The 26,989-nt window shown below is 44.8% G+C and overlaps 4 protein-coding genes across 9 annotated transcripts; 2 read left to right on the top strand and 2 right to left on the bottom strand.

The window, feature by feature from the left end:
• The first annotated feature begins 83 nt into the window (after positions 1-83).
• LOC119770685 lies at positions 84-13,357 on the top strand. Of its 4 annotated transcripts, none has more exons than XM_038266016.1 (2): positions 84-150; positions 12,102-13,357. In XM_038266016.1, the coding sequence occupies exon 2, from the start codon at positions 12,174-12,176 to the stop codon at positions 13,338-13,340; it is 1,167 nt and encodes a 388-aa protein (XP_038121944.1). In that variant the 5' UTR covers positions 84-150; positions 12,102-12,173; the 3' UTR covers positions 13,341-13,357. The 4 variants fall into 4 exon arrangements, with proteins under 4 accessions (XP_038121944.1, XP_038121945.1, XP_038121943.1 ...); XM_038266017.1 differs by lacking the exon at positions 84-150 and adding an exon at positions 860-901; XM_038266015.1 differs by lacking the exon at positions 84-150 and adding an exon at positions 1,703-1,951.
• Positions 144-3,832, bottom strand: LOC119770686. 3 transcript variants are annotated; one of them, XM_038266020.1, is made up of 2 exons: positions 3,665-3,832; positions 144-712 (listed from the first exon to the last, which is right to left on the bottom strand). In XM_038266020.1, exons 1-2 carry the CDS (start codon positions 3,807-3,809, stop codon positions 657-659), a joined length of 201 nt encoding a protein of 66 aa, XP_038121948.1. In that variant the 5' UTR covers positions 3,810-3,832; the 3' UTR covers positions 144-656. The 3 variants fall into 3 exon arrangements, with proteins under 3 accessions (XP_038121948.1, XP_038121946.1, XP_038121947.1); XM_038266018.1 differs by having other exon boundaries at positions 3,665-3,750; XM_038266019.1 differs by lacking the exon at positions 3,665-3,832 and adding an exon at positions 3,556-3,616.
• LOC119769252 lies at positions 4,081-23,836 on the top strand. Its single transcript, XM_038261188.1, is given in 11 exon segments — positions 4,081-5,570; positions 5,626-6,848; positions 9,576-10,254; positions 10,257-11,971; positions 12,156-13,018; positions 13,742-15,263; positions 16,878-19,651; positions 20,003-20,015; positions 20,070-22,839; positions 23,215-23,345; positions 23,417-23,836. Coding segments are annotated over 11 exon segments (13,509 nt in total). The 5' UTR covers positions 4,081-4,093; the 3' UTR covers positions 23,759-23,836.
• On the bottom strand, positions 23,805-26,416 carry LOC119769251 (poly [ADP-ribose] polymerase tankyrase-1-like). The gene is made up of 3 exons (XM_038261187.1): positions 26,339-26,416; positions 25,738-25,936; positions 23,805-25,186 (listed from the first exon to the last, which is right to left on the bottom strand). The coding sequence occupies exons 1-3, from the start codon at positions 26,414-26,416 to the stop codon at positions 23,805-23,807; spliced, it is 1,659 nt and encodes a 552-aa protein (XP_038117115.1).
• Positions 26,417-26,989: the final 573 nt, after the last annotated feature.

The raw sequence follows: 26,989 nt of genomic DNA, 5'->3' as shown, positions 1-26,989 counted from the left end.
ACAGATGTCGAGGAACGCCCTGCCGGATAGTGTGACGAAGGAGGGGAACAAAACAAGGTATACAACTCCGAAGTAAACAGCAAAAGGAGAGTAGAAATCAGCTGGTAGTTCGGTATTTTGGTGAATGACAGCTGAAACGCGAATCAACAGGTAAAAATAGCTTTATTTACGCAAATTATCTCGGCTTCACAACTGTCAACTCCAGAAGTAAAACAGCTCTTGATCAACCGCTGATAACTCCTTCACCGGAGTTTTTCCTTTCCGGTTCTCAATACCGGGATCGGCTCCATTCCGTATCAGCACTTCCACCAGTTCCCAATCGCGTTGCCGGTATGCAAAGTGCATACCCTTGACATCTGTAGTATTTCTGATTAACAGTTCAACTGTGTCTTTTCCGTAACCATGCAGCTTAGCCTTCGAGAAGGTCGCGTTCGGTTCCTCGATGTAGCTCAGCAGTCCTGACAGCGGGATGTTCAAAGATTCACTTTGGAAGTTGTAGTTCAGCACGTAGTCAAAGTCTATTTCCAGCAGCAGGGTTAACATGGCTAGACTTTGCACGTAATGATGGCATGGCCGTGATTTAAGTGGTCGAGTTCTTTTTTGCTCGAATGGAGAAGATCGCGGGCGAGCGCGAGGTTGTTCGTGCTCACCGCATGCTACAGTCGAGGTGGGGCTGTAAATATCGTGTCGGTAAAGTCGATTTTGATGAAATCTATTGAAAGAAAAATAAGGGAATTTGTTTAGCCTCGTTTTTGTACTTTTTTTTATTTATAGAATCTTTTTCACGACGCTTGGTAACGCTTCCGCCTCGAAAGCGGTAGATCGGGGTTCAAATCCCGGCTCGGACCAACACAACTGGTGATCTTTTCCCTCCTGGATTCGATTGCTTAGTAAAGGGAAGGTAGTGTATCGTCTCAAACTGAACCTTATCATAAAACAAGGCTATCAACATATTTTAAAAGTTTTGTTTCAAAATAAGCTTTGAAAAAGTTGAAATATTTCTGAGGGGTCTTCATTCAATACAACTTTAAGGCTAGTATGCAGATCGGAAGGAAAGGGGTCAAGAAACAGCTTTACGAACAGCAGAACAAAGGAGAGGGAGCGATTTATTGGGGCTTTTCTTCACCCTCTCTGGCTTGCTTGCGCTGCCGCTGCTGCCCATTTGATTTTTTTCTTGACCGGTTCCTTCCGAAGTGCGTATACCGCTTTACCAAAAACAACAAACCAATCACAGATTATGTTCTCAAAACAAAAAAATTTCAATATGCTACCGAAAAAGGACCAACAAAGTTGCAGGCCAATTTAAAAATACAATCAAAATGGTTCAACAAAACCCTCTAAGACCCAGTCCCGCCTCTAGATGGGATTCGATCTACAATTCTCCAAAAATAAATGCTTAAATCAATTTTGAATCTTAAAAACAATCAATTCGGCGCAATCCAAAATTCCAGAGCATTTTTTGGAGGATTTTAATTGAACTCGTTTTATTATTTATGTAAGCTTATTTACTATCCAGGCTGCTTACCATCCACTAAACTACACTGCAAGAAATATCTTATTTTCAGTTATGATCAATGTAGGGGAAAGTGGGGCAAGACGACCATATGGGGCAAGAGGAACAATCGCTCGTACGGCCGTAATTTTACAATTAGTTGATTCTACTACCACATAACCGCCAAAACGACGTAAACGCCACGGGGCATAAGATTGAACCGAGGTTCTACCATTGTTATATTCTTTAGTAAGTGTGGTACCCAAGTACGGCCCTGACGCCAACATCAGTAGGAACAAACGAGTACAGCCCTGACCGATTAGCGGGAAGCTGTCAAGTGAGGATTAGGGAAGTAAACAACAGCAGAGTCAGTCTGATCTGGAGTAGCGTGACGAGTGGTCGTAAGAGTACCACATTGGCGACGAGGAAAAACAAGTGATTTGTGAATAATTGAAAAGGGTGAGAGCTGCACTGCCGCTCGAAGCAAGTCCGTCCCATTTATAATGTTAGTGCAGTTTAGTAATAAATATTTAATTGTATAATTGAGACGCACAATTGATTAAGAAACAGAATTCGTTGACTGTATGAACCAGGTTTAAGTGAAAGGTTTTGATTAGTGGTAAATTATCATGAAAATAACCTTGAAAATAACTGTTTAAATCTAGTCAGTAAACCGCAACCCAGAAATAGGCATATTTCATGCAGTTATTCGTTGCTGTTTTGCAAACCCCTAAGGTTTTCATGCAGATTTTTGTTGACGAAATATTTTTTTGGTTTGATTTTAGAGCTGTGCGGAGAAGAAACCGACGGAGCCTTTGGAAACGTTTCATTTATTCGGCAATAAAAGTCTCTTTGACGCCAAATTTCTATCTCATCACCGTTTCAGGCTGCAAATTATTGAAAAACACCTCTTTTTTCACATGTTCAAAAATTGAAGGGGTCGTACCGACCCTCCGTCACGAGACATCAAAAAACGGACCTCGGATTCGTGATCAGGGACAAAAGTTACCCCTTAGGACAAAGTTTCACGCAAATCGAAGAAGGGTCGGGGCAACTGCTGTGTGAGTTGGCGGAGAATTACCCATAATTATTTCATCTAAAAATTAAAGAAACGTTTCAAATACATTCTAATCTGACGTGTAAATTGATACTAGTTAAATTGTTAGCAAATTTACATGCTATTTTATGCATTGTTCCTCTTGCCCCAATGTGTTGTTCGTCTTGCCCCACTAGTTGAGTAGAACGTACTGAAAATCAATAATTTTAAAATCAATTTTTTATCGTGGAAAACAGGATTTTTGAAAGACTTGTTCTATCAAAGTCTTAGTCAAGACCTGGATTAGGACGATTATCAAAAAATCCGACTATTTTTTACGTTTTTAATGGGTTTTAACGAGCATTTCCTTAGCTTGGTACACTTGCCCCATTTTCCCCTAATAAGGCTTATATCTGTGATCCCATTCATCCAATTGAAATGCTGTCAAAGATAAGCTAATGGGAAATCGGACGAGCTTTCCGTGAAAAATATTTACGAGACTAAAAAATCAAGTCTCACGTATAGAAATGGCCAAAAAATGGCCGAAACCCCTGTTTTTTACATTTTTGTTTTTAAAACCGCTGTATCTTCACAAGGATTGGACTTAGGGCAATGGTTTTTCAAAAAAAATAGTTCTAGTAAATGATTTTTGAACCATCTTGCATTTTTGTGAGTCTTTTGTCTTTTTGTTATTGCCGAATAAATTAAACGTTTCCAAAGGCTCCGTCGGTTTCTTCTCCGCGCAGCTCGAAAATCAAACCAAAAAATATTTCGTCAACAAAAATCTGCATGAAAAACTTAGGGGTTTGCAAAACAGCAACGAATAACTGCATGAAATCTGCCTAACTGCCTGAAAATCAACAGTTTTTCATCACAGCTACTCGAAATCCTTGATGTTTTGTTTCAAAAACATTAGTTTTTATGCTGGCGCGGAGAAGAACAAGATGCTCCGTCGCCGGCGAGATAGCCATTTTTCTTTGAATTGGCAATATTGAGCCAGGTGTGATCTTCTAAATTCCACAAATACCATGAAACCAAACATTCTTTCACTTTATCGAAGTCATCCTGATACAGTTTCAAAATCTCTTCGATCTTAACCCGATCGCCACTTCGTACAGCTCGATGCAACTCTGTACCGTCGATCGTCGCCGCGTAGATGTTCTTCACTCTCACTCCAACATCCTCATCCGACTCGAAGTCGTCAATTAGCAGAGGATGGGGCTGTCCTTCCGGAGGAATATCGTCAAAGAGTCCGAAACCGAAAACTTCATCGGAGCTCATAGTCACTAATAGTCGGTACTCGTCCGGTTTACTTCGGAAACTGAGCGGCGTCAAAGGTAAACGAAAATGAGTCACAACGTCACAACGATAAACACATGAAGCGAATGCACAGTGGTCACGACGCGCAATTGCGTCCCTGCAGTAAAGTGCAAACGTAACTTCATGGGCTGCATTTGAACAACGTTACGAAATGATTCACGCCATGGTTTTTACTATAAACACGACACGTTCCCACAGGAAATCCAACATTCGTCAGCTAAGATTTGTAGTGATTGGTTCAAACTATGGAAGGAGATCAGAGTGAGTTGGAGTCCGAGTTTCCGGAAGAGTTCGGATTTGGATTGTTTGATGATTTTCCCGCCGGTGCAATGCACCCGCTGATGATCGACGACTACGAGGACGAAGCGGAGTTGAGGCGCAAACTTAAGCAGCGAGGGGCGAACATTTATACGCCGATGAAGGGATCAACTCAGCTGCATCGAGCGATTAGACGTGGAGACGAGTTCAAGATTAAGCTGTTGATTGACGCGTATCAGGAGGATTTCGAAAAGGTTGGGAGGTATTTGGAGAAAGAGTATGGGTGGGATTTGGCTGATCGAGTTTGGTTGTGGAAGACCATACTGGTAGCAAACAGTGAAGACGAGTGCCGAACTGCGAAAAGTTTGGAAAACAAGAGGATCAGTAGCGATGAGCTTCGTGAAGCGGTGTTTGTACTGCTACAACACCCGGTGGACGACGAAGAAGTGGCGATACTTCATCCAGATGAATCAACGCGACTACCAGCTATTCAGCTGATCAATCGATTGATTCCGAATGGTTACCTCACGTGGAGCAGTGTTGAGTCTGAGGAGAAGCTTGAAACGTTCATGGAAACGGCAGCAGCACGTGGCTTAAACAACGTGATAGATCGTCTGCACGAGTTAGGAGCACCGATCTCCATTCCCGAGCACAACCCGTTGCTGTCAGCTTGTCGATCCTGCAAGAAGGACACGATCGAGTTACTGCTCACCAAGTACTTTGACTTCTTTGACTGCACAGCTCGTAATCGTTCGCAGGACAACGCACTGATCGTGGCGATGCAAAAGAATGACCACAAAATGTTCGATCGCTGTCTGGAGAAGATGATCGCGTATCGTCAGAGGTATTTCAGCGAAACCGAGTCGGAGGCTTTCGGTCGGCTGTTCCGATTCGAAGCTGAAGATTTGGAAAGTTTGTCAATTTTTACATTCTATCGAAAGGGCCCAGTTAAAGGAAGTATTGAGCGTGCCATAGAGAAGTACGGGTTCGATCTCGCCTACCAGTGGAAAGGAGTAACCATCCTGATTTGCATGCTGTGCCGAAATATTGCCCTGGAATACTGCTTTAAGGGCATCCGGAAGAATCCTAAACTGCTGGGAATTGTCGTCCACGGAAATACCACAGTGTTACACGAAACAATACGGTTCAAACATTTGGATTTCCTACGAGAAATGTACCAGCTGGCTCCAGAGGTCAAAGATTACTTCAACGGTGAGGGAGGACTGAACTTGCTGAGGACTGTGCTGTACGAAAAGAGTCACGACAGGGTGGAGTTCATCCTAGAGCATCACGTGGATTCCTTGAAAAATGACGAACCAGCACTGAAAGAAATCGTTTGCAGTAATAGTTACTCCAAAGAACACTACGATCAGCACTACAAGTTGTTCATACAGTATTTCCCCGAGTACAGAGATGAAATCGAGAAAGCCAGAACGCAACCACCCACACAATACTATTCATTCGGTAAGTGACTAGAAAGTCAAAACCCAGAATATGTCTAACCTTTTTTTCTTATCAGGGGTTGAAGGATCGTTCACTTCTATCGGTGTCGACGTCTCCAACTTGGACGACCTACCACAACCGTACTCCACTGCCAGAGGATCCAAAGGAGAAACACTTCTCCACCTGGCGGTCGAAAAGGACAACCGAGAACTGTTCACCAAGCTGATCGAGGCTGGTTGTGACCCCGACACGCTGGACAACGAAGGCAACCATCCGATTCATTTCGTGCAGAGCGAAGCTATGCTGGATCTGATCATCAATCGACATCCAGAAGGTCGCAATCTGGTCCAACTAACGAATCAGGACGGATTAACGGTTCTGCACAAGGTTTGCTCCCTTTATATAGGGCACGAGCCGTTAATCTCGCTGGTGGAGAAGGTTATCGACCTTGGAGCGGATGTTCACCAGCTGACCAACGCAGGAGAATCGGTCGTATTCTTCACGGGAAGTACCGCCGTTCTGGAAGTCCTGATGAAGCACAACGTCCAGCTCGACATAGCGACCAAAGAGGGAGAAACGGCACTGCTGCGACATTTGAGACATGGAAACACCTGGATGGTTCGCGAATTGCTTAGACACGTTCACCAGCTGCCAACTTTTAAAGATCACGCCCACAAGTACCTGGAACCGATGCTCGGACGGAATCGGGACTTTTTCAGCTGCGACTATCAGGACTTCTTGGAGCAGTATCCGGAAACAACCAAGCTGTTGTTCGATTCGCTGTTCAACCATTCCCGCGAGGAGGCCTCCCGAGTGTTCAACAAGGTTTGCGGAAGTGCCCACAACTTTGTTTCGCGAAAGTTTTTGGAGTTTGACTACGATCTGGACTACAACTACCAGGACGACTACCAGTACACTCCGATAGTGGGACTGCTGAGTTACATGGAGGAGCCGAACAGGCACATCGTGGAGCAGTTGCTCAAGAAGGGGGTTGATCTTCACATCCGTAATCAGTGGGGACGGGATGCATTGCAAGTTTTGGTTAGTGGATTCCGGTCTGCCAAGTGGTACGGACACGACGTTGGGACGGTACAGCTGCTGGTGGATCATGGTGCCGCTGTAAATGCAACCGATGAGGAAGGGAACACTGCGTTGCACTTGGCGTTCAAAGACGGAGAAGCGGAACTGATCGAAGTTCTAGTCCGGAATGGAGCCGATCTCAGTGTGAAGAATAAGGAAGGAAAAGTGCCGTTGCAGATGGCTTCTCAAGTCATTCAAGGACTATTCTATTTTTTGGCTTGAAAAATAATTATATCCATTATTGAATATCTCAGGATTGAAAACGAATTTTGGGGATCTGTGAAGGTCAAAAGGTGAAGCATTGTGAGCTGCACAAAATGGCATTCTTAACTCAATTTGGCCCAAAATGCACGTACGACAAGTTAGCACGACAGCGCCGATATGTCACACTGACCTACAAAAAATGACAAAAATGACTGCGCAGGCTCAACTCGAGGGGAAGCATAAAGTTTGGGGTCCCCAGAATCACGTGCATTTTGAATTTTTCAAAATTAGTTTGTCTGGGTCGAATGGTTTTCTCCAAAGTTTGTATGGAGAAGGCGGTTCGTCGCTCTTCCATACAACCCAAAAATTGCATGCAATATGTACCGAGCCACACTAATTCTCCATACAAACTTTGGAGAAAAACCATTCGACCCAGACAAACTAATTTTGAAAAATTCAAAATGCACGTGATTCTAGGACCCCAAAGTTCATGCTTCCCCTCGAGTTGAGTCTGTGCAAAAATTTTGTTAGTCGGTGTCATCTAGAGCTTCTAATTTCCCGGGTTTACAAAATTCCCGGGAAACGGGAAATTTTCAACAAATTTCCCGGGAAATCCCAGGAATTCCCGGAAAATTTCAAATTTTACCGAAAATTGACCTGATCTTGGTTCTGATTGATATTCTTTAACAAAATTGTATAATATAGCAACTTAAATGATCAAAATAAGTGCGAGGGTCAATTAATGCCTTAACTACCTGCATAAAAAAAATCAAGAAAAAATATAAATACAGTCGACTCTCTGGCTGTCGATCTTCTCGATATCAATAATTCTCCATCTATCGATGAATTCTGCAGTCCCTTCAATCTGCACACTTTAATTATCTTCATTCCTCGATATTTTCCCTTGCTTGAAGGATCTCTTCCTCGACGGTCCCTTGGATTCTGTTTGCCTTAGAAATCTCTTCCGGTTGTCAATAATTTTACTTTCTCATGGCTTGCATAGACATTTTTCTTGGCGAAACGGAGCTTTGAATGGTGTTTGACATTAGTTTGTTTTTGTTTGATGGACGTTGCCATGATTCTCTCCCATAGCTGGGTATCAAGAAAAAAATATTTTCATTCGAGTCTTCATTTTGCATCGTTCTGTAAACTGATGATTCTCTTCCTCGACGGTCCCTTGGATATTGACAACCAGAGAGTCGACTGTATTATAAATTTACAGGCTGTCTTGCAATTCGTACACTCTATTAAAAAATAATCATTAGTATTTTTTGTACAGTATAATTTTTCTAATCACAGTATTTGGACAGCGAGTAAAATTAATCTTTGCTTCAAAACCATAAAATTGCTATTAAATATGGCTCTATGAACAGTTTGAGAGAATATGATAAAGAATAATATTGAGACGACGCTGAAATAAAAAAAAAATCCTGAGAAAAAAAAGAAATTTACTTGTTTGAGCTCATGAATGAATAAATAAGCATGGAATTCACATTAAAAATCAGCTTTTTCACTAGAAATATTATTTTTATAAAATCACAACTCATAGCTTAAAAATATTTGGAGCGATATTTTGAAATATGTTTGCATTTTTTGGACACCTTCTATATAATACGAAGTAGTACGAACCTCTTACGCCCGTGTTAGTTCAAGTGCTACATAAATGTTTAACATTAAACTGTGAACACTTTTAAACAAATTAACCAAATTCTTCTTGCACAGCCCTATTTGAGGATATTTTTTACAATTTTCATCCAATTTGGCCATAGTAAACAAAATCGCAAAAAAAAATATTTTGACAGAGGGGTACCTTTATTTCAAATGATACAACAATTTTCGTTTGAAAAATTAACCAGAATTATACCAGTTAATTTTCATTCTAAAATATCGTATCTTTTGTTGCTTAACAAATAAACAAGATCCCAGTTGTGAAAGCTTCAGAAACTAATACTATTTGAAATATCCAGAGTTTTTTTTTAAATGGACCAATAAACTATTGTCTTTCATATGTTTATAGGACCTAATAAAAAAAACTCTAGATATACACTAATATGAATTTATCAGACGAACTGATAAGTTATAAGAACGGTTAATTGAATTGAATAATATAAAATTTAGTTTTTTCATAATAATTTGTAAATCTAAAAAAATATGTGCCAAGAAGTTAGGAAAATGTATACTTCCGCTTGAATTTCGGGAATTCCCGGGAAATTTACAAATTTCCCGGGAAACGTGAAATATTTTTTCCGGGAAATCCCGAGAATTCCCAGAAATTTTTACAGCCGACTCGCCATCGTTGGTAAATTGATGAACGTCAGCTCCGAGGTCGATCACCTTTCCGAATAAATCAATCGGAAATGGTCGCCCTAAGGAGCAAACTTTGTGCAGAACCGATATTCCGTCCTGATTCGTTAGTTGGACCAGATTACGACCTGCTGGATGTCGCACAACGATCAGATTCAGCATAACTTCTGATGGTTGTCTTCATTATCCAGCATGTCCAATTCACCGGCTTCGATCGGCTTGGTGAACAGTTCTCGGTTGTCCTTTTCTACCATCAGGACAATAGAGTACGGCTTTGGAAGGTCGTCCAACTTGGAAACATAAATCGTCGCTAGTTTAATTTCCATAGATACTTAATACCAACGCATCCCTGTGGCAAAGTACAAACGCAAAAAGATTGGATAAGTATAACGTCGCGCGAGCTTCTCATCAACTATAAACACGACCTGACCGCGGTAGACATACTCACAATCGTTGATTCAACCTGAAGGAGATAAGTTCAGCACGATGGATGACATCAGTAAGTGTTCCGAAGACGAAGTGTTTTGGTTTGGACTGTTTGACGACCTTCCGGAAGGTGTGCTGCATCCCTTGCTGATCGACGACTGCGAGGACGAAGCAGAGACGAAACGTAAGCTCAAATTGCAAGCTGGGAATATCTACAAGCCGGTCGATGGGCTAACTCAACTGCATTGGGCAATCCGACAGATGAGAGAGGCTAGCATAAAGCAGTTGATTGACGCATATCAGGAAGATTTCGAGAAGGTTGGGAGTTATTTGGAGACGCAGTTTGGGTGGGATTTGGCTGATCGAGTTTGGTTGAGAAAGACCATACTGGTAGCGAGTAGCGAAATCGAGTGTCGAACTGCGAAAAGTTTGGAAAACAAGAGGATCAGTTGCGAACAGTTGCGTGAAGCAGTGTTTGTACTGCTACAACACCCGGTGAACGGCGAAGAAGTGGCGATACTTCATCCAGATGAATCAATGCGACTATCAGCTATTCAGCTGATCACCCGGTTGATCCCAAATGGCTTCCTGTCCTGGATCTGTCAAGAAACCAACGGAAGACGTGAAACGATCATGGAAACGGCCGCATCACAAGGCTTGAACCATGTGATCGTTCGCTTGCACGAGTTGGGAGACCGATCGCCATTCCGGAGCACAACCCGTTGCTGTCAGCTTGTCGATCCAGCAAAAAGGACACGATCGAGCTGCTGCTCACCAGGTTCTTTGACAGCTTTGACTGTACCCTTCGGGATGGAGACAATTGCAACGCAGTGATCATGGCAATGAGCATGAATGATCCAAAAATGTTCGATCTTTGCCTGGAGAAGCTGATCGCGTATCGTCAGCAGTACTACCACGAAACAGAGTCACAAGCATTCGACGAGTTGATTCGGTTTGAGAACGACGAGTGGACGGCATCGTCAGCTTTTACCCTTTGTCGAAATAGAGTCAAAGGACGAGTAGAGCATGCCATACAGAAGTACGGTATGGATCTCTCGTACCAGTGGAAGGATGTAACCTTCTTGGTGTGCATGCTGAGCAGAAAAATTGCCTCGGAATTCTGCTACGAGGGCATCCGACGCGATCCGCAACTTCTCCGAATGATACGGCATACGGAATTCCTTGCAGGGATTGAACAATCATTCGCTGACGTGGGTTTCGACGTGTCCAACTTGAACGAGCTACCACAACCGTACTCCACTGTTAGAGGATCCAAAGGAGAGACGCTTCTCCACCTGGCGGTCGAAAAGGACAACCGAGAACTATTCACCAAGCTGATCGAGGCTGGTTGTGACCCTGACACGCTGGACAACGAAGGCAACCATCCGATTCATTTCGTGCAGAGCGAAGCTATGCTGGATCTGATCATCGAGCGACATCCAGAAGGTCACAAGCTGGTTAAACTATCTAATCAGGACGGATTTACGGTTTTGCACAAGCTTTGCTCGCTTCGGATGCAAGACGAGCCGCTCATCTCGATGCTGAAGAAGGTGATCGACCTTGGAGCGGACGTTCACCAGTTGACCAACGAGGGAGAATCGGTCGTGTTCTTCTTGGGAAGTTTAGTCGCTCTGGAGATGTTCAGGAAGCTCAACGTTCAACTCGACACGACGAACAAAGACGGTGAAACCGCACTGATGCGACATCTGAGACAAGGAACCACCTGGATGACACGTGAGCTGTTGCCCCTCCTTCACCAACTGCCAAAGTTTGAAGAGCATGCCCACAAGTATCTGGAGGCGATGCTTAGCTGTACTCGTGATTTTTTCGAATGTTTCTATCAAGTCGCTTTGGAGCAGAACCCGGAAGTGACCAAGTTGATGTTCGACTTACTGTTCAAGCACTCCCGCGAGGAGGCCTCTCGAGTGTTCAGCAAGGTTTGCGGAACTGCGCACAACTATGCTGTGGGAAAGTTTTTGGAGTTTGACTACGATCTGGACTCGAATTACCAGGATGAGTACGGAAACACTCCGATACTGGGACTGCTGAGCTACATGGAGGAGCCGAACAAGCACTTTGTGGAACAGTTGCTCCAGAAGGGGGTCGATCTGCACATCCGTAATAAGGGATGTCTGGACGCACTGCTAGCCTTTGTTGAGCGATTTCGAACTGCCAAGTGGTGGGGACATGACGCTGAAACGGTACAGCTTCTGGTGGATCATGGTGCCGCTGTAAATACAGTCGACGGGGACGGGAATACTCCGCTGCACTTGGCGTTCAGAGATGGAGAAGTGGAGCTGGTTGAAGTTCTAGTCCGGAATGGAGCCGATCTCAGTGTGACAAATAAGGAAGGAAAAATGCCGTTGCAGATGGCGTCTTCTGTCAATCAAGAGCTATTTTACTTCTTGAGATAAAAATAAAGAAACTTTTGAAAACAATTCCAGTGGTTTGACTAAAAATATTCCCGAAATATTGATTTCAACATCGCACGAAATGACTCAATGTGTTTACCGATAAAAGTCTGTCTTTCTTCCGCAGGTAAGCTCAGAACCTAATTCGCCTCGCAAGAGATAAGACCGCGGTATCAAAAAGTACCACCGAGTTATAGATATGGAAACGGACGAATTCGGCTTCGCGTTGCACGTCGATTCCTCTGATGACGACGACGACGTCGAAGACGTCACAGAAGATCCGGAACTCGCAGCAAACATCTACGGATCAACTCAGCTGTACCAGCTGATTCGCAGCGGAAACCAGCGCCGAATAGTTCAGCTGATCGATGCTTACGGAGAGGATTTCGGCAAGGTTCGGAAGCACCTGGAGCGTAGGTATCAGTGGGATAAGGAAGACAAGATATGGTTGAAGAAGACGATTCTGGTGGCTTGTAGTGAGGAGCAGTGTCGAGTTGCTAAAAGCTTGGAGAGTGCGGTGATTGAGTTGGATGATTTGCGGAAAGCTGTGTTCGTGCTGCTGCAACATCCGGTGAATGATGAAGAGGTAGCGATTCTTCATCCAGATGAGACAAGCAGATTAGCGGTTGCCCAGCTGATCATCCAGTTAATTCCGAACGGATTCCTCACTTGGAAGTGCATCGCGTCAGGTGGAAAGAACGAAACCTTCATGGAAGCGGCCGCGGCTTGTGGACTCCACGAAGTGATCGACAAGCTGTACGAGCTGGGCGATCCGATCGCGATCCCACAGCACTATCCGTTGCTGGAGGCGCGTGGCTTCGATCGGAAGGGCACGATCCAGTGGCTGCTCACGAGGCACTTTGACAACTTTGACTGCACTCTCCGGGATGCTTCCCAGCGCAACGCGCTGATCGTGGCGCTGCAAAGAAACGATCCCAAGATGGTGGAGCTTCTGCTGGGGAAAATGATTGCCTATCGATGCAAGCACTACGGGGAGTCGGAAACGGAAGCGTTCAACAAGCTTTTTCGCTACGAAAGCAACGAGTCTGATGCGTCGATTTTTTCTTTTCTTTGGCGGAGTAAGCCTATGTACGAGGTTGTTGAAAAAGCTGTAATTCAGTACAAACTTGATTTATCCTATCAATACAATTACAGTTCGAACATAGAAAACCTCTTAGACGCTGAAATTGCACTAGAGTACTGCTTCGCAGGAATCCGTGCCAATTCCGAACTACTCGGAATCCTTACCTCAAAAAATTGCTCAATCCTGCACGACCTGCTGCGAAAAGGGCACGTTGACTTTCTCCGCGAAATGTACCGCACTAGTCCCGAGAGCGAGTTGTGGCGCTATAACCACGGCGAATAGTGTCCAGGGCATTCGTGGAAATACAATGTCCCATCCCAGAGGGTCCCGGAGTACCAAACCTTCTTAGCATGGTGCTCCCAACGAATACAACCAAATCTCGGAGCGTATGGTGGTGTGTCCCCACGCTTCTTCCTCCCCTGTCGATTCAGAATTGTGTTGTTGTTCGAACAATCTGTGCTCAAACTCAACCCAATTACGAGTCATCTCTGCGATACGGCTTTACGCAGTAGGCCTGGCCGCTTTAACGCTTGTGATGTTTCAATGCATTCTAATGCAATGGCGCACTACAAATGTTAATAAATGACAAGAAGAGTGCTAGGCGTCATCTAACCTAAGGCACTCTCCAGGATCCCTTCGAAAGATTGGCTGCGCTAGGGTCTGATTAGATTAGATTAGATTAGATTAGAAATGTACCGCACTAGTCCCGATATCCAGCGGTACTTTGACAGTGATGCCGGATATGCTACGCTGCACGCAGCTTTGATGAATGAAAATCGAGAAGCGGTAGCGTTCATCTTGGAGCATCATCGAGAGTCCCTTGAACGTGATCAACGGATGCTCAAGGAGAACGTCGTATGCTGCAGACATTACCCAATGCAATACTACGACCAACGGATGGAGCTGTTCGAGGAATTTTTCCCGAGTTATCTGGATGATATTGAACGAATAAGGGCGAATACGGAAGCTGAGCAGTGTAATTTTGGTCAACAACATAGAACAGAGACTTTCGATGCCTCACCAGAACCTTCTTCAAACACCATGGAATCGAATGACGTACCCCTTCTACACCAAGCAGTTCAAAGAGATGACCAGCATCTATTCATTCAGCTGATGGAATCAGGTCACGACATTGACACGCTGGACACCGCCGGAAATCATTCGATTCACTTCATTCAAAGTGAGACCATGCTGGAACTCATCACCAACCGACATCCCGACGGTCAGCGGATCGTGCATCGAACGAATCACGAGGAATTCACGCTTTTGCACAAAATCTGCTCCCTTCGAATGGATCACAAAACGATGAGCGATCTGCTGAAAAGAGTGATTGAATGTGGAGCGAATGTTCACCAGCTGACGAAAAATGGCGAATCGATCGCGTTTTTCGTGGAAAACTGCGACGTTCTCGAGTACTTGAGGGAGTTTGACATTCAGTTGGAGGTAGTGAATCAGAATGGAGAAACTGCCCTTGAACGACACTTGTACAACGAGAATGTTCAAATGGCACGAGCTTTGCTGGTTCGAACTCACACGTCATCGACGTTCAAGCAACGTGCACACAAATATTTAAATCTTATGCTGAAAAAAGGTCGCTACTTCTTCATCCGTGACTATCAGGACGTGCTGGAGAAACATCCGGAACTGACGAAAGCCTTATTTGATGCCCTCTACAACCACTCACGGGAGGAAGCTTCACGACTCTTCGCTCAAGCTTGTCGCAGCGAGATCTACTTCATCGTTAAGAGGTTTCTCGATTTTGACTACAACTTGAACTACAACTTCGTCTACAAGGAAGATGAAAACGACGACGACGCTACACCGCTGCTGAGGCTGATAAATCCGCGTGAGAACTTCTCAAACGAACATCTGATCGAACGACTTCTCCAGAAAGACGTTGATGTGAGCGCTCGAAACGGTTCCGGATGTAACGCCCTCCTGGCACTGGCCCTTCGATATCGCTTTGACAACGGAAGCGAAAACGGCGAGAAGCTGCTTCAGCTGCTGATGACACGTGGTGCGTCGATCGATTCCGTAGACTTCGATGGGAATACCGCACTGCACTGGGCTTTTCTGAGTGGCCGATTGGAGTTGGTGGAGGTGCTGGTCCGGAATGGGGCGGATTTCAGAGTGAAGAATAACGGCGGGAACATTCCGTTGCAAATGGCGGATGCAGTTAACCAGGAGTTGTTTTATTTTTGGTCATAGACAGTTAAATGCAATAAACTTCGGAGAAACCCGACAAAATCTTTGTACTGTCAAGTGTAGCAATATCACACACCCCCACACACAAAGAAAAAATACTCTAAATTTAAAAAGATCGTTGGTTGGATTAAAAGTTCGCGTTGGTGAATATTCGTAGAAAGTTCAATTTTTTTAATTTAAAAGTAGGAAAGTTTTTGATACTACCATGCATTTCTGGAACAAAATCGTTGTGTCGGTAAAAGTTTTTTACTTTTCATATAAGAAAAAACTTTTTATGGCAAGAATAAACAACACTTAACATTACAGTGATGATTTTCGAAAAATGTGATGGATTTTATTTCAATATTTTAATCTCGATTTTAATATTAAAACAGTATGTTTTCGTTTTATTGTTGTATTTAACGCATCTGCTTATGGTTAGCCAACTTCCGCGTCCGAAGACCCCAGGCTGAGCAGGTAACGGATGGATGTTTCGTAGGGCAGCAACATCGCGCCCTTCATTTTGGAGCTCGACAGCGATGTAGAGAACAGGGTGGTCTCGTTGCCGGCCATCTTCTGGACAGGCTTGGAGGAATTGGCCATTGGTTGTTGGTTTGGGAAGGGAAGTCGACGTTTTCCGGCTGGGAAGTGAAGCGCCTGAAACTCGGCCTGAAAAGATAGTTCCCGATCACTTCGTCCTCCCAGATGTTGCAAACTCGCCGTCAAAGTTCATCCGGAAGAAGCTGCGCCGTCGCGAGATGAGCGTTTGCGGGTGGGAGTTGCTGAAAGAGTTTGAAAGTAAATGAAATTAGTTAGACACTGAACACATTCTCAATACTCACCGGTGACTTCTTCGGTATTCCAGGTAGATTTTCTTGATCAGGTTCGTCGGATCTCGCTCCAACCTCTGGAAGTAATCGGATTACGACAGTTCCAGGACCTGCGGCTTTCGTACAGACGGTCCTTCCAGAACTGGTGCAAACTGTTCTTCCGGATGTTTAGGTATGCTGACCCTTAGGACATCCCACACTGACCCGTCATCACTTCCGGCACATAATGCTGCTGATGGTTTATGTCCTGGCTGTGGCCGCGCTCGGCATTGATTGCCGTCGGGAACCACCTCTCACTAACCACCGAAATCCCCTGCACCTAAACGTTTGTTTACATTTTGGACTTAGGCGTGGACGGTTACACGAGAACGACAAAATGAAAAAAATTATACAGTCGAATTAAGAGTTAAAACTTTTAATTCAGTAAGCAATGAGATTTTCAAAAACTGTAGCAGTAAAAGTTTTCATTTTCAAAACAAGAAAAAAACTTTTAATGTAGCAAATTTTGACCACCTTTTCTTTCGAGAGTAAGTTACTTTTGTCATTACAGTAATATTTTTTTTGTGTGCATGAATCACGTGCGCGACTTTCAACTTGCGAAATACGAAAAAAATCACGATTTTTCACGATCATGCTGCTTCCACCACAGCGCATCGCATCCCTGCGGGAAAGTGCGTCCCACACGCTTTGTTGATAAACAAATATTTCTCCACTTATTTAGTAGGTTTGCCTCTTCAGGCAACGCGAAGGTGTCCAAACATTGCGAAATGGGTCATTACGCCGGTAATTTCCAATATAAACGAAGATCACTGTGGTTGCTGAGCTCACATACGAATACAAACTGGAGGAAGAAAATTCATACGTGAAAAATCGTGAAATTACCATCCAGATGGAAGAATTCAGCTTCGGAATGTTCGACGAGCTGCTGGAGGGTGATCGGCATCCCCTGCAGATCGACGACTACGAGGATGAAGAGGACGATCTGCAGCGCACCTCAACAAAACCGAGCTTAGTTGACAGGCTAAGAGCCCAAGAACCCTCCATCTACGCACCTGTGGGAGGTGACACCAAGCTGCACTTTGCCATCCGGTGCGGCAAACAGGCCGAATTCGACGCCCTGCTGCAGTTGTATCGAAAGGATTTCGACAAAGTGCGGGATCACTTGGTAGGGAAGTACGATTGGGATGCCGAGGACAAAATTTGGTTTACGAAAACCATTTTGGTGGCGACCACTGAAGAGCAATGCCAAACTGCAAAGAACTTGGAGAATCGTCACATTGGTGCTGAAGATCTGCGACGGGCAGTGCTTGTACTGTTGAAGTACCCGGTAAATGGTGAAGACGTGGCTGTCTTACATCCCAGCAAGTCCGATCGTTTGCCGGTAGCCCAGCTTATCCAAACTCTAGTTCCAAATGGGTTTCTATCGTGGAACTACGTTGGGACGGAAGGAAAACAAGAAACGTTTGTTCAATCAGCCGTGTTGAAAGCAATACATCCTGTCATCGAGCGACTGTACGAGCTTGGCGCTCCAATCGCCATTCCAGGCTACAACCCGCTGCTGACAGCTATCAGATGTAACAGGATGGAAACGGTAAATTGGCTTCTAACGGAGCATTTCGATCACTTTGATTGTACACTACGAGACGCTGGAAAATGTAACGCATTGATAGCTGCAATGCAAAGAAACGACGGAGCATTGTTCGATCTTGTTCTCGAGAAGATGATAGCCTATCGGCGGAAGTACTTCGCTGAAACCGAAGAAGAAGCGTTTCACGAAATATTTCTATTAAATCATGAGGAGTACTCGTACACTACGATCTTTACCTATGTTAAAAAGTCTGGACCAATTTTCGAACGGGTGGAGAAGGCTATTCAAAAGTACAAACTGAAGCTGTCACATCGATGGAAGAACATCGTCGTACTGGGAAGTTTGATCGAACGTAACATTGCACTGGAATACTGCTTCGAGGGCATTCGGAACGATCCACAACTGTTGGGATTGACAGAGCACGAGACGACGACTATTCTGCATCAACTGCTAAGATGGGGACATCTCGGGTTCGTTCGTGAAATGTATAGCAAGTATCCAGAGGTACAGTCTTTTTTCAACTCAGACGGTGCCTTCGAAACGCTGCGAAAAGTGGTCTTCGATCAAAGGCGTGAGACGGTACAGTTTGTGCTCGAGCATCACGAGGATTTTTTGAAAAACGACATGGAAAAATTAAAGGACAAATTGCTGTGCTATTACCAGGAAGAATTTTATGAGGAACGGAAAGACCTTTTCAAAGAGTATTTTCCAGAGCTACAAGACAGTATACAAGAGGTATTGAGATGGACGCACATAGACGACTATTACTACGGCATTGAAGGATCGTTTGCCAAAGCCAACATCGATGTTTCAAATTTTGACAAGCTGCCCGAACCTTATGCAACCGTCAGAGGATCAAACGGAGAGACTCTTCTCCACTTGGCTGTAGATAAAGACGACATGGAACTGCTGGTTCGGATGCTGGAAGCAGGTTGCGAGCTGGACGTACTGGACAACGACGGAAACCATCCAGTTCATCTGGTGAAAAGCGAAGAAATGCTGGACTTGATCATCGATCGACACACGGAAGGTCGGAGCCTTATCCAGCGAACCAACAACGATGGCTGTACGGTTCTGCACAAGCTCTGCCAACAGAGCATAGATTCTAAAAAGTTGGTTGCCCTGCTGGAAAAGGTGATCGCGTACGGTGCGGACGTGCACAAGATGACCAAGCAGGGTGAGAATGCTGTCTTCTTCGCTGGAGATCACGACGTGTTAGACTTTCTCCGGAGTCACGCAGTGAAACTGGACCATGTTAACAACAGTGGAGAAACTGCGCTGGAAAAGCATTTTTGGAATGTTTGGGTTGCTCGACCACTGTTCAGTTACGTCCACGACCTACCCTCGTTCAAGGAGCATGCCCACAAATACCTTGCACCAATGCTGGACCAAACCGGACATGTCCACACGTACGACTACAAAGTCATTTTCGAGAAATACCCCGAAGCAGCACGGATCATGCTCGATTCCGTGTACGAACATTCTCGCGAAGAGGCCTGCCGACTGTTCTCCAAAGCCTGCACTACCGGCTTCGTCTACGTGGTGGAACTATTCCTGGACGGCAATTATGAGCTGGATTACAACTACAAAGACCAATACGAGGATTCCCCCTTCCTCGGACTGATCAAACATATGGAACAAGTCACCGTACGAGTTATCAGGCGACTGCTGGAGACGGGAGTCGACCTACGGGCACGGTGTGAATGGGGCAGAGACGCTCTGATGCACCTGATTTGGCGGTATCGAACCGCCAAATGGAAAGGACTTGGACTGGACACGGTGCAGCTGATGCTGGATCATGGGGCGTCGATAAACACTACGGACGAGGACGGAAATACGCCGCTTCATTTGGCATTTGAGCAGAAAGAATTTGAATTAGCAGAGTTTCTGATTGAAAATGGCGCCAATTTGAACGCGGTGAATAACATAGGAAAACGACCGTTCGAAATGGCACCAGCGTTGGATCGGGAACTGTTTTACTTTTATTCCGAGTAATTCATATAATAAAATGCATATTGGTTTGGATCACTTTTTTTAACAAAAAACCTTAAAATTGGTCCGATCATTGTCCCCAATTTGTAAATTTTTAACCTCCCTCCCCTTTGCTTTGCATCCCTACAAAATTTCAACTTTGTGTAGGGACCATGGTTTTTTGCCAACATTCCATAATCTCCACGTACGCCTTTAAGTTTGTGAAATACACCATTTTCCAACATTGCACCTCCACCAACAATTCTATACCGGCATTTAATATGACCAAGCGCATCCCTGTGGAGGAGTGAGAACCATACGCTTTGTTTGTAAACAAACCCGAAGCTATCCATTGAATTTCGTATCTGCAGGCAACGTGAAAGTGTCCAAATATTGCGAAATGAGTAATTACACCGGCAATTCCCAATATAAACGTAGATTTATGCTGCTGCTGAGCTCACATACGAACACAAACTGAAGGAGGAAAGGTCATTCGTGAAAACTCGTGAAAAAAACATTATCATGGAAGAATTCGGCTTCGGACTGTTTGACGATCTGCTCGAGGGTGAAGTGCATCCTCTGCAGATCGACGAGTACGAGGATGAGGAGGGCTACCTGCGCAAACTGAAGGACAAGGAGCAGAACATTTATGCACCTGTTGCTGGGGACACCAAACTGCATCGCGCCATCAGGAGTGGGAAGCAGATCGAGATCAATGGCCTGATTGAAGTTTATCGTGAGGATTTCGACAAAGTGCGGGATCATTTGGTGGCGAAGTATCAGTGGAATGGCGAGGACAAGATTTGGCTAAGGAAGACTATTTTGGTGGCGAGCAGTGAGGAGCAATGTCAGAGTGCAAAAAACTTTGAAAATCAACAAGTTGATGCAGAACAATTGCGACGAGCAGTGTTTGTTCTGCTTAAACACCCAGTTAATGGTGAGGAAGTTGCAGTACTGCACCCTAACAAAACAAGTCGCGCAGCTGTAGCTGAATTGATCGCGACACTTATTCCAAATGGTTTTCTTTCATGGAATTTTGTCACAACAAATGGAGTCAGAGAAACGTTCATGCAAGCTGCTGCTAGTAAAGGACTTCATAAAGTTATCGATCGACTGTACGAGCTTGGCGCTCCGATCGCCATACCTGATCACAATGCACTGCTAACAGCGATTAGAAGTAATAGGAAAGAAACGGTGCGGTGGCTTCTAACCGAGCATTTCGATCACTTTGATTGTACACTTCGAGATAGTGCTGAACACAACGCTTTGATTGCGACTATGCAAAGAAACGATGCTGGATTATTTGATCTTGTTCTTGAGAAGATGATATCCTATCGTCAGAAGTACTTCAATGAAACTGAAGAGCAGGCGTTTAACGAAATATTTCGATTAGAACATGAGGAGTACTCTCACACTACGATCTTTACCTGCGTGAGAAAATCTGGACCGATTTATGAACGAGTGGAGAAAGCTGTTCAAAAATACAAACTGAAGCTGTCACATCGCTGGAAGCACAGTGTCGTACTGGGACGATTGATCGAACGTAACATTGCACTGGAATACTGCTTCGAGGGCATTCGGAACGATCCTCAACTGCTGGACTTGAAAGAGCATGAGACAACAACCATTCTGCTCCTGCTGATAAGGTCCGGACACCGTGATTTCGTTCTAGAAATGTACACTAAACATCCCGAGGTGAAGTCCTTCTTCAACTCGGACGGTGCCTTCAAGTTACTACAAAAAGCGATCGCCGATCAAAATCGTGAAACGATACAGTTTATTCTTGCACATCACGAAGGAGATTTGAACAGTGACATGGACAAGTTGAAGGACCAGGTCGTTTGCTGCCAATACTACACGAAGGAATTTTATGAAAAACATCGTGACTTGCTCAAAGAGTTCTTTCCAGAGCTGAGAGATAGTATAGAAAAAAGGATGACGAAGGCGCATACTAGCAAATATTACTACGGCATTGAAGGATCGTTCGCCAAAGCCAACATCGATGTTTCCAATTTTGACAAGCTGCCCGAACCGTATCCAACCGTCAGAGGATCGAACGGAGAGACTCTTCTCCACTTGGCTGTAGATAAAAATGACAAGGAACTGCTGGTTCGGATGCTGGAAGCAGGTTGCGAGCTGGACGAGCTCGACAACGACGGAAACCATCCAGTTCATCTGGTGAAAAGCGAAGAAATGCTGGACTTGATCATCAATCGACACCCGGAAGGTCGGAACCTTATCAAGCGTACAAATAATGATGGCTGTTCGGTTCTACACAAGGTCTGTCAACAACGCATGGATCATAAACCACTGATCAACCTGCTAGAGAAGGTCATCGACTACGGTGCGGACGTGCACCAACTGACCAAACACGGTGAGTCGGCCGTCTTCTTCGTAGGAAACTGTCGCTTGCTGGACGTTCTGCTAAAACACAAAGTTGAACTAGATTTCATCAATAACTATGGAGAAACTCCTCTGCAACGACACCTTCACAGCGGAAACACATGCATGGCAATGCCACTATTCAGTTACGTCCACGACCTACCCTCGTTCAAGGAGCATGCCCACAAGTACCTTGCACCAATGCTAAACCAAAACGGGCATGTCTACACGTACGACTACAAAGTCATTTTCGAGAAATACCCCGAAGCAGCACGGATCATGCTCGACTCCGTGTACGAACATTCCCGCGAAGAGGCCTGCCGACTGTTCTCCAAAGCTTGCACTACCGGCTTCGTCTACGTGGTGGAACTATTCCTGGACGGCAACTATGACCTGGATTACAACTACAAAGACCAATACGAGGATACTCCCTTCCTCGGACTGATCAACCATATGGATCAAGTCACCGCCCGAGTTATCAAGCGATTGCTGGAGAAGGGAGTCGACCTGCGTGCACGGTGTAGATGGGGTAGGGACGCCTTGATGTACCTGATTTGGCGGTATCGAACTGCCAAGTGGAACGGACTTGGGCTGGACACGGTGCAGCTGATGCTGGAACACGGAGCGTCGATAAACACTACGGACGAGGACGGGAATACGCCGCTTCATTTGGCATTTAAGCAGAAAGAATTGGAGTTGGTAGAGTTTCTGATTCAAAATGGTGCCAACTCGGGCGCGGTGAATAATAATGGGAAGCGACCGTTTGAAATGGCGCCAGCGTTGGAACGGGAATTGTTTTACTTTTATTGTGATGAACTGTGCCGTACTTAAGAGTTGGCACACCCTCGTGTGTTGACGTAAACGCCTGTTGATACTATAATAAAAGTTTATAAGTGTTTTTTTTTTATTCTGCATTGTAAATAATTTTTTAATCAGATATTGCCGATTCCAGTGATAGTTGGTTGCTGCTAAATTATAACATGTTGCAATATCACGTTCACATGAATCATGAAGCGCGTCCCTACAGGAAAGTGTCTCTTTGCATTGCATTTCGTATCTAATGGCAACGTGAAGGTGTACAAATGGTGCGAAATGTATCTTTACGCCGGTAATTCAAACTAGGTAAAAATGTTGACTTTTGCTGTTGCTGAGCTCAAATACGAATTCTAACCGGAGGAAGAAAGGCCAATCGTCGTTCAAGCTAGCTTCATGGATGAGTTCAGCTTTGGACTGTTAAACGATCTGCTGGAGGGTGATCGGCATCCACCGGAGATCGACGACCATGAGGATGAAGAGGACGATCTGCAGCGAACATCAACAAAACCGAGCCTTGTTGACAAGCTAAGAAGCAATAAAGGCTGCATCTACACACCTGTAGCAGGTGACACCATGCTTCATAACGCCATCCGGTGCGGCAAAAAGGCTGGTATCGACGCTCTGATGGAGTTGTATCGAGAGGATTTCGAAAAGGTGAGGGATCATCTGGTGTCAAAGTATCAGTGGAATGTTGTGACAGATTTAAAATGGAAGCAATTGAGCTGTTGCTGGACCATGGAGTTTCGATCAACAGTTCTGACGAAAGGGGGAATACGCCGTTGCACTGGGTGTTTGAGAATGGCGACATGGAACTGGTGGAGTTTCTTGTCCAGAGAGGAGCCGGTACGAGAGCTGTGAACAATCGGGGAAAGCGTCCCATTGAGGTGGCATCGGCTGGGAACAGGGAATTGTTTTATTTTTATTCCTGAACATCGATGAGAGTAATAAAACTATTTTGAATCAATCATGTTAAAATCAATCACAAATGTAAAAGAGAGTCTTGTCCGAATCGGTGACCATCTCATTCGGTCGCTTTCCCTGACAGTTTACAGCACCCAAGTCAGCACCGTTCTGGACAAGAAACTCTACCAGTTCCGCGTCTCCATCCACAAATGCCAAATGCAACGGCTTATTCCCGTCCAGGTCAGTTGTGTGTATCGTCGCTCCATGGTCCAGCAACAACTGCACCGTTTCAACTCCATGCCCGTAACATTTGGCGAACCGAAATCCTCTGACCAGCGTGAGCAAGGCATCCCGACCCCAAAAGTTTTTAACCTGCACATCAACGCCCTTCTCCAGCAGCTGCTTCACAATGTGCAGATTTGGTTCTTCCATGTAGTCGAACAACCCGATCAACGGAGTGTTATCGAAGTCGTGCTTGAAGTTGTAATCTAGGTCATAGTCACCGCTCAAGAACATTTCCGACACGTACACCAAGGCACCTCTGCAAGCTTTTGAGATCAGTCGTGAGGCCTCCTCGCGGGAATGTTCGTACACGGAATCGAACAGAATCCTAGCTGAGTCGGGATGCTCCTCCAGAACTTTGAAGTAATCGCAAACGAAGAAGTCCCTGTTGTGACGCATCAACAGACCTAGATATTTGTGGGCATGCTGCTTGAACGAGGGTTGATCGTGAATGTGGGAAAGTATGTATCCAGCCGATATGACGTTGAAGCAGCCGAGATGTCGTTCCAGGGCAGTTTCTCCAGCTTTGTTGACTTCGTCCAGCTGAGCACCATGATTTCGCAAGACTTCCAGCAGGAGGTAGTTTCCGGCGAAGAATACGGCTGACTCGCCATTACTGTTTTGCTGGTTTACAATCGCACCGTAGTTGATCACCTTTTCCAGCAGAGCGATTTGTGCTTCTAAATCAATGTATAGCTGGCAGGCTTTGTGCAATAACGGTGTGCCATAGTTGTTTGTTCGTTGGATAAGCTTTCGACCTTCCGAGTGACGATCGACGATCAAGTCCAGCATTTCTTCGCTTTTCACCAGATGAACTGGATGGTTTCCGTCGTTGTCCAGCGCGTCCATCTCGCAACCTCCTTCCAGCATTCGAACAAACAGTTCCTTGTCGTCTCTTTCTACAGCCAAGTGGAGAAGAGTCTCTCCGTTTGATCCTCTGACGGATGAATACGGTTCGGGCAGCTTGTCCAACTCGGTTACATTGATGTTTGCTGTGGCGAATGATCCTTCCACTCCATAGTATCTAACACTCGATGTTGCCTTCGCCATCGACTCTTGGATGGCTTCTCGAAACTCTGGAAAGAACTCCACGAGCAAGTCTTGGTGCGTTTCATAAAATTCCTTCGTGTGATACTGGTAGCAAACCACCTGATCTTTCAACTTGACCAGGTCTTTTTTCAGAAATTCTCCATGGTGTTCAAGAATAAATTGAACCGTTTCGCGACTTCCATCGTTGATAGCATTCCACAGTACTTCGCAAGCTTTATCAGTGTTGAGGTAGGTTTAACTTCAGGATGTTTGGTGTACATCTCGCGAACGAAGTTGAAGTGTTCCTCCGTTACGAGAAATTGTAGAGCGGTCACCGCTTCGTATTCTTTCAGTCCAAGCAGTTGAGGATCACTCCGAATGCTCTCGAAGCAGTAATCCAGCGCCACTTTGTAACAGATCAAACGTCCCAGGATGGTGTAGTTTTTCCATCTGTATGTCAGTTTCAATTTGTATTTCTGAATAGCTTTTTCAACACATTCAAACACCGGTCCATCTTTTCTTATGTATTCAAAAGTTGTAATGTTGTCGTACTCATTTTTTAACAAAAATATTTCGTGGAATGCCTCCTCCTCAGTTTCGTTGCAGTATTTCAGTCGGTAGGCGATCATCTTCTCCAGGACAAGATCGAACAAAAAAGCAACGTTATTTTCCATTGCAGCGACCAGTGCATTACGTCCAAACTCATCTCGGAGGGTGCAATCAAAGTGGTCAAAATGATCGGTTAGAAGCCAAACCACCGTGTCTTGCCTGTTGTTGCCGACAGCTTGCATCAGCGGGTTGTGTCCGGGAGTGGCAATTGGGGCTCCAAGTTCGTACAGTCGATCAATGACGCGATTCAATCCGTTGGAAGCAGCCACCTGCATAACCGTTTCCTGGGCGTTAATTTTGCTAACATAATTCCATGTTAGAACACCGTTCGGAGTTAGGATCGTGATCAGCTTGGCTAGAGCTGCCCGATTCGCTGCATTCGGGTGCAGGACAGCGACTTCTTCATTACTTACTGGATGTTGTAGCAGAACTAGCACTGCTCGTCGTAACTCTTGGGTGTCAACTAGTCGATTCTCCAATTTATTTGCGTTCCAACATTGCTCCTCAGTGCTCGCCACCAAAATAGTCTTCCTCAGCCAAATCTTGTCCTCAACATCCCACTGATATTTAGACACCAAATAATCTCTAACTTTGTCGAAATCCTCTCGATAAACTTCAATCAGGCCATTTATCTCAACCTGATTCCCGCTTCGAATGGCACGATGAAGTCTCGTATCTCCACTTACTGGCTCATAGATGTTCTTATCCTTCCAGTCTAGCTTGATCTCCTCCAGACGATTGTCAAACGATCCGAACTCTTCCATTGTTGAGGAGTTGTCACGGAAGACCTTTCCGCTTTCAACTTGACTGCGAATGTGAGCTCAGCAGCAGAACTAATCTTAGTTTTATAATTGATAAGAAATAAAAAAATGAAATCAGCACCGGTTGCGTGATGATTCATTTCCGAACTTTTGGACACTGGCATGCATCAGTCGAAATTTACGCGTTGAAGATAAAAACGTGGATCATACAGTTCCAATTCTCACAAGTTATTCTCAACGTGTAAGCCACATTTGTGTAATGTTTTGAAAGCAATGTCAGGATCATCTTTTGTTGGTCAGAACCGTGAGACAGCTAGGCGCCAATCAGCTTGAAGTCCAAACATGTTATTTATCTTATTGGCATGCCAAAAGGGTTGAACAGAAGACAGATTGACACAAAAATTGCATCATGTTTGTTTACATTTTTTATCACCTTACTTCACTTGGAGACGGTGACTTAAGCGAATTGTTTACTGGAATTCGTCATGTTGAAATTGATAATTGGGAATAGACCTAATTTCAACTGCACCAGATTCTCGCCACCATCCATTGCAAGCGCATCAATTTCTACCGCGC

Source organism: Culex quinquefasciatus, chromosome 3 (assembly GCF_015732765.1).
Source record: "Culex quinquefasciatus strain JHB chromosome 3, VPISU_Cqui_1.0_pri_paternal, whole genome shotgun sequence".
Classification (NCBI taxonomy): Eukaryota; Metazoa; Arthropoda; class Insecta; order Diptera; family Culicidae; genus Culex; species Culex quinquefasciatus.
Note: the sequence above shows the minus strand (reverse complement) of the source record. Positions and strands in the feature narration are given on the sequence as shown.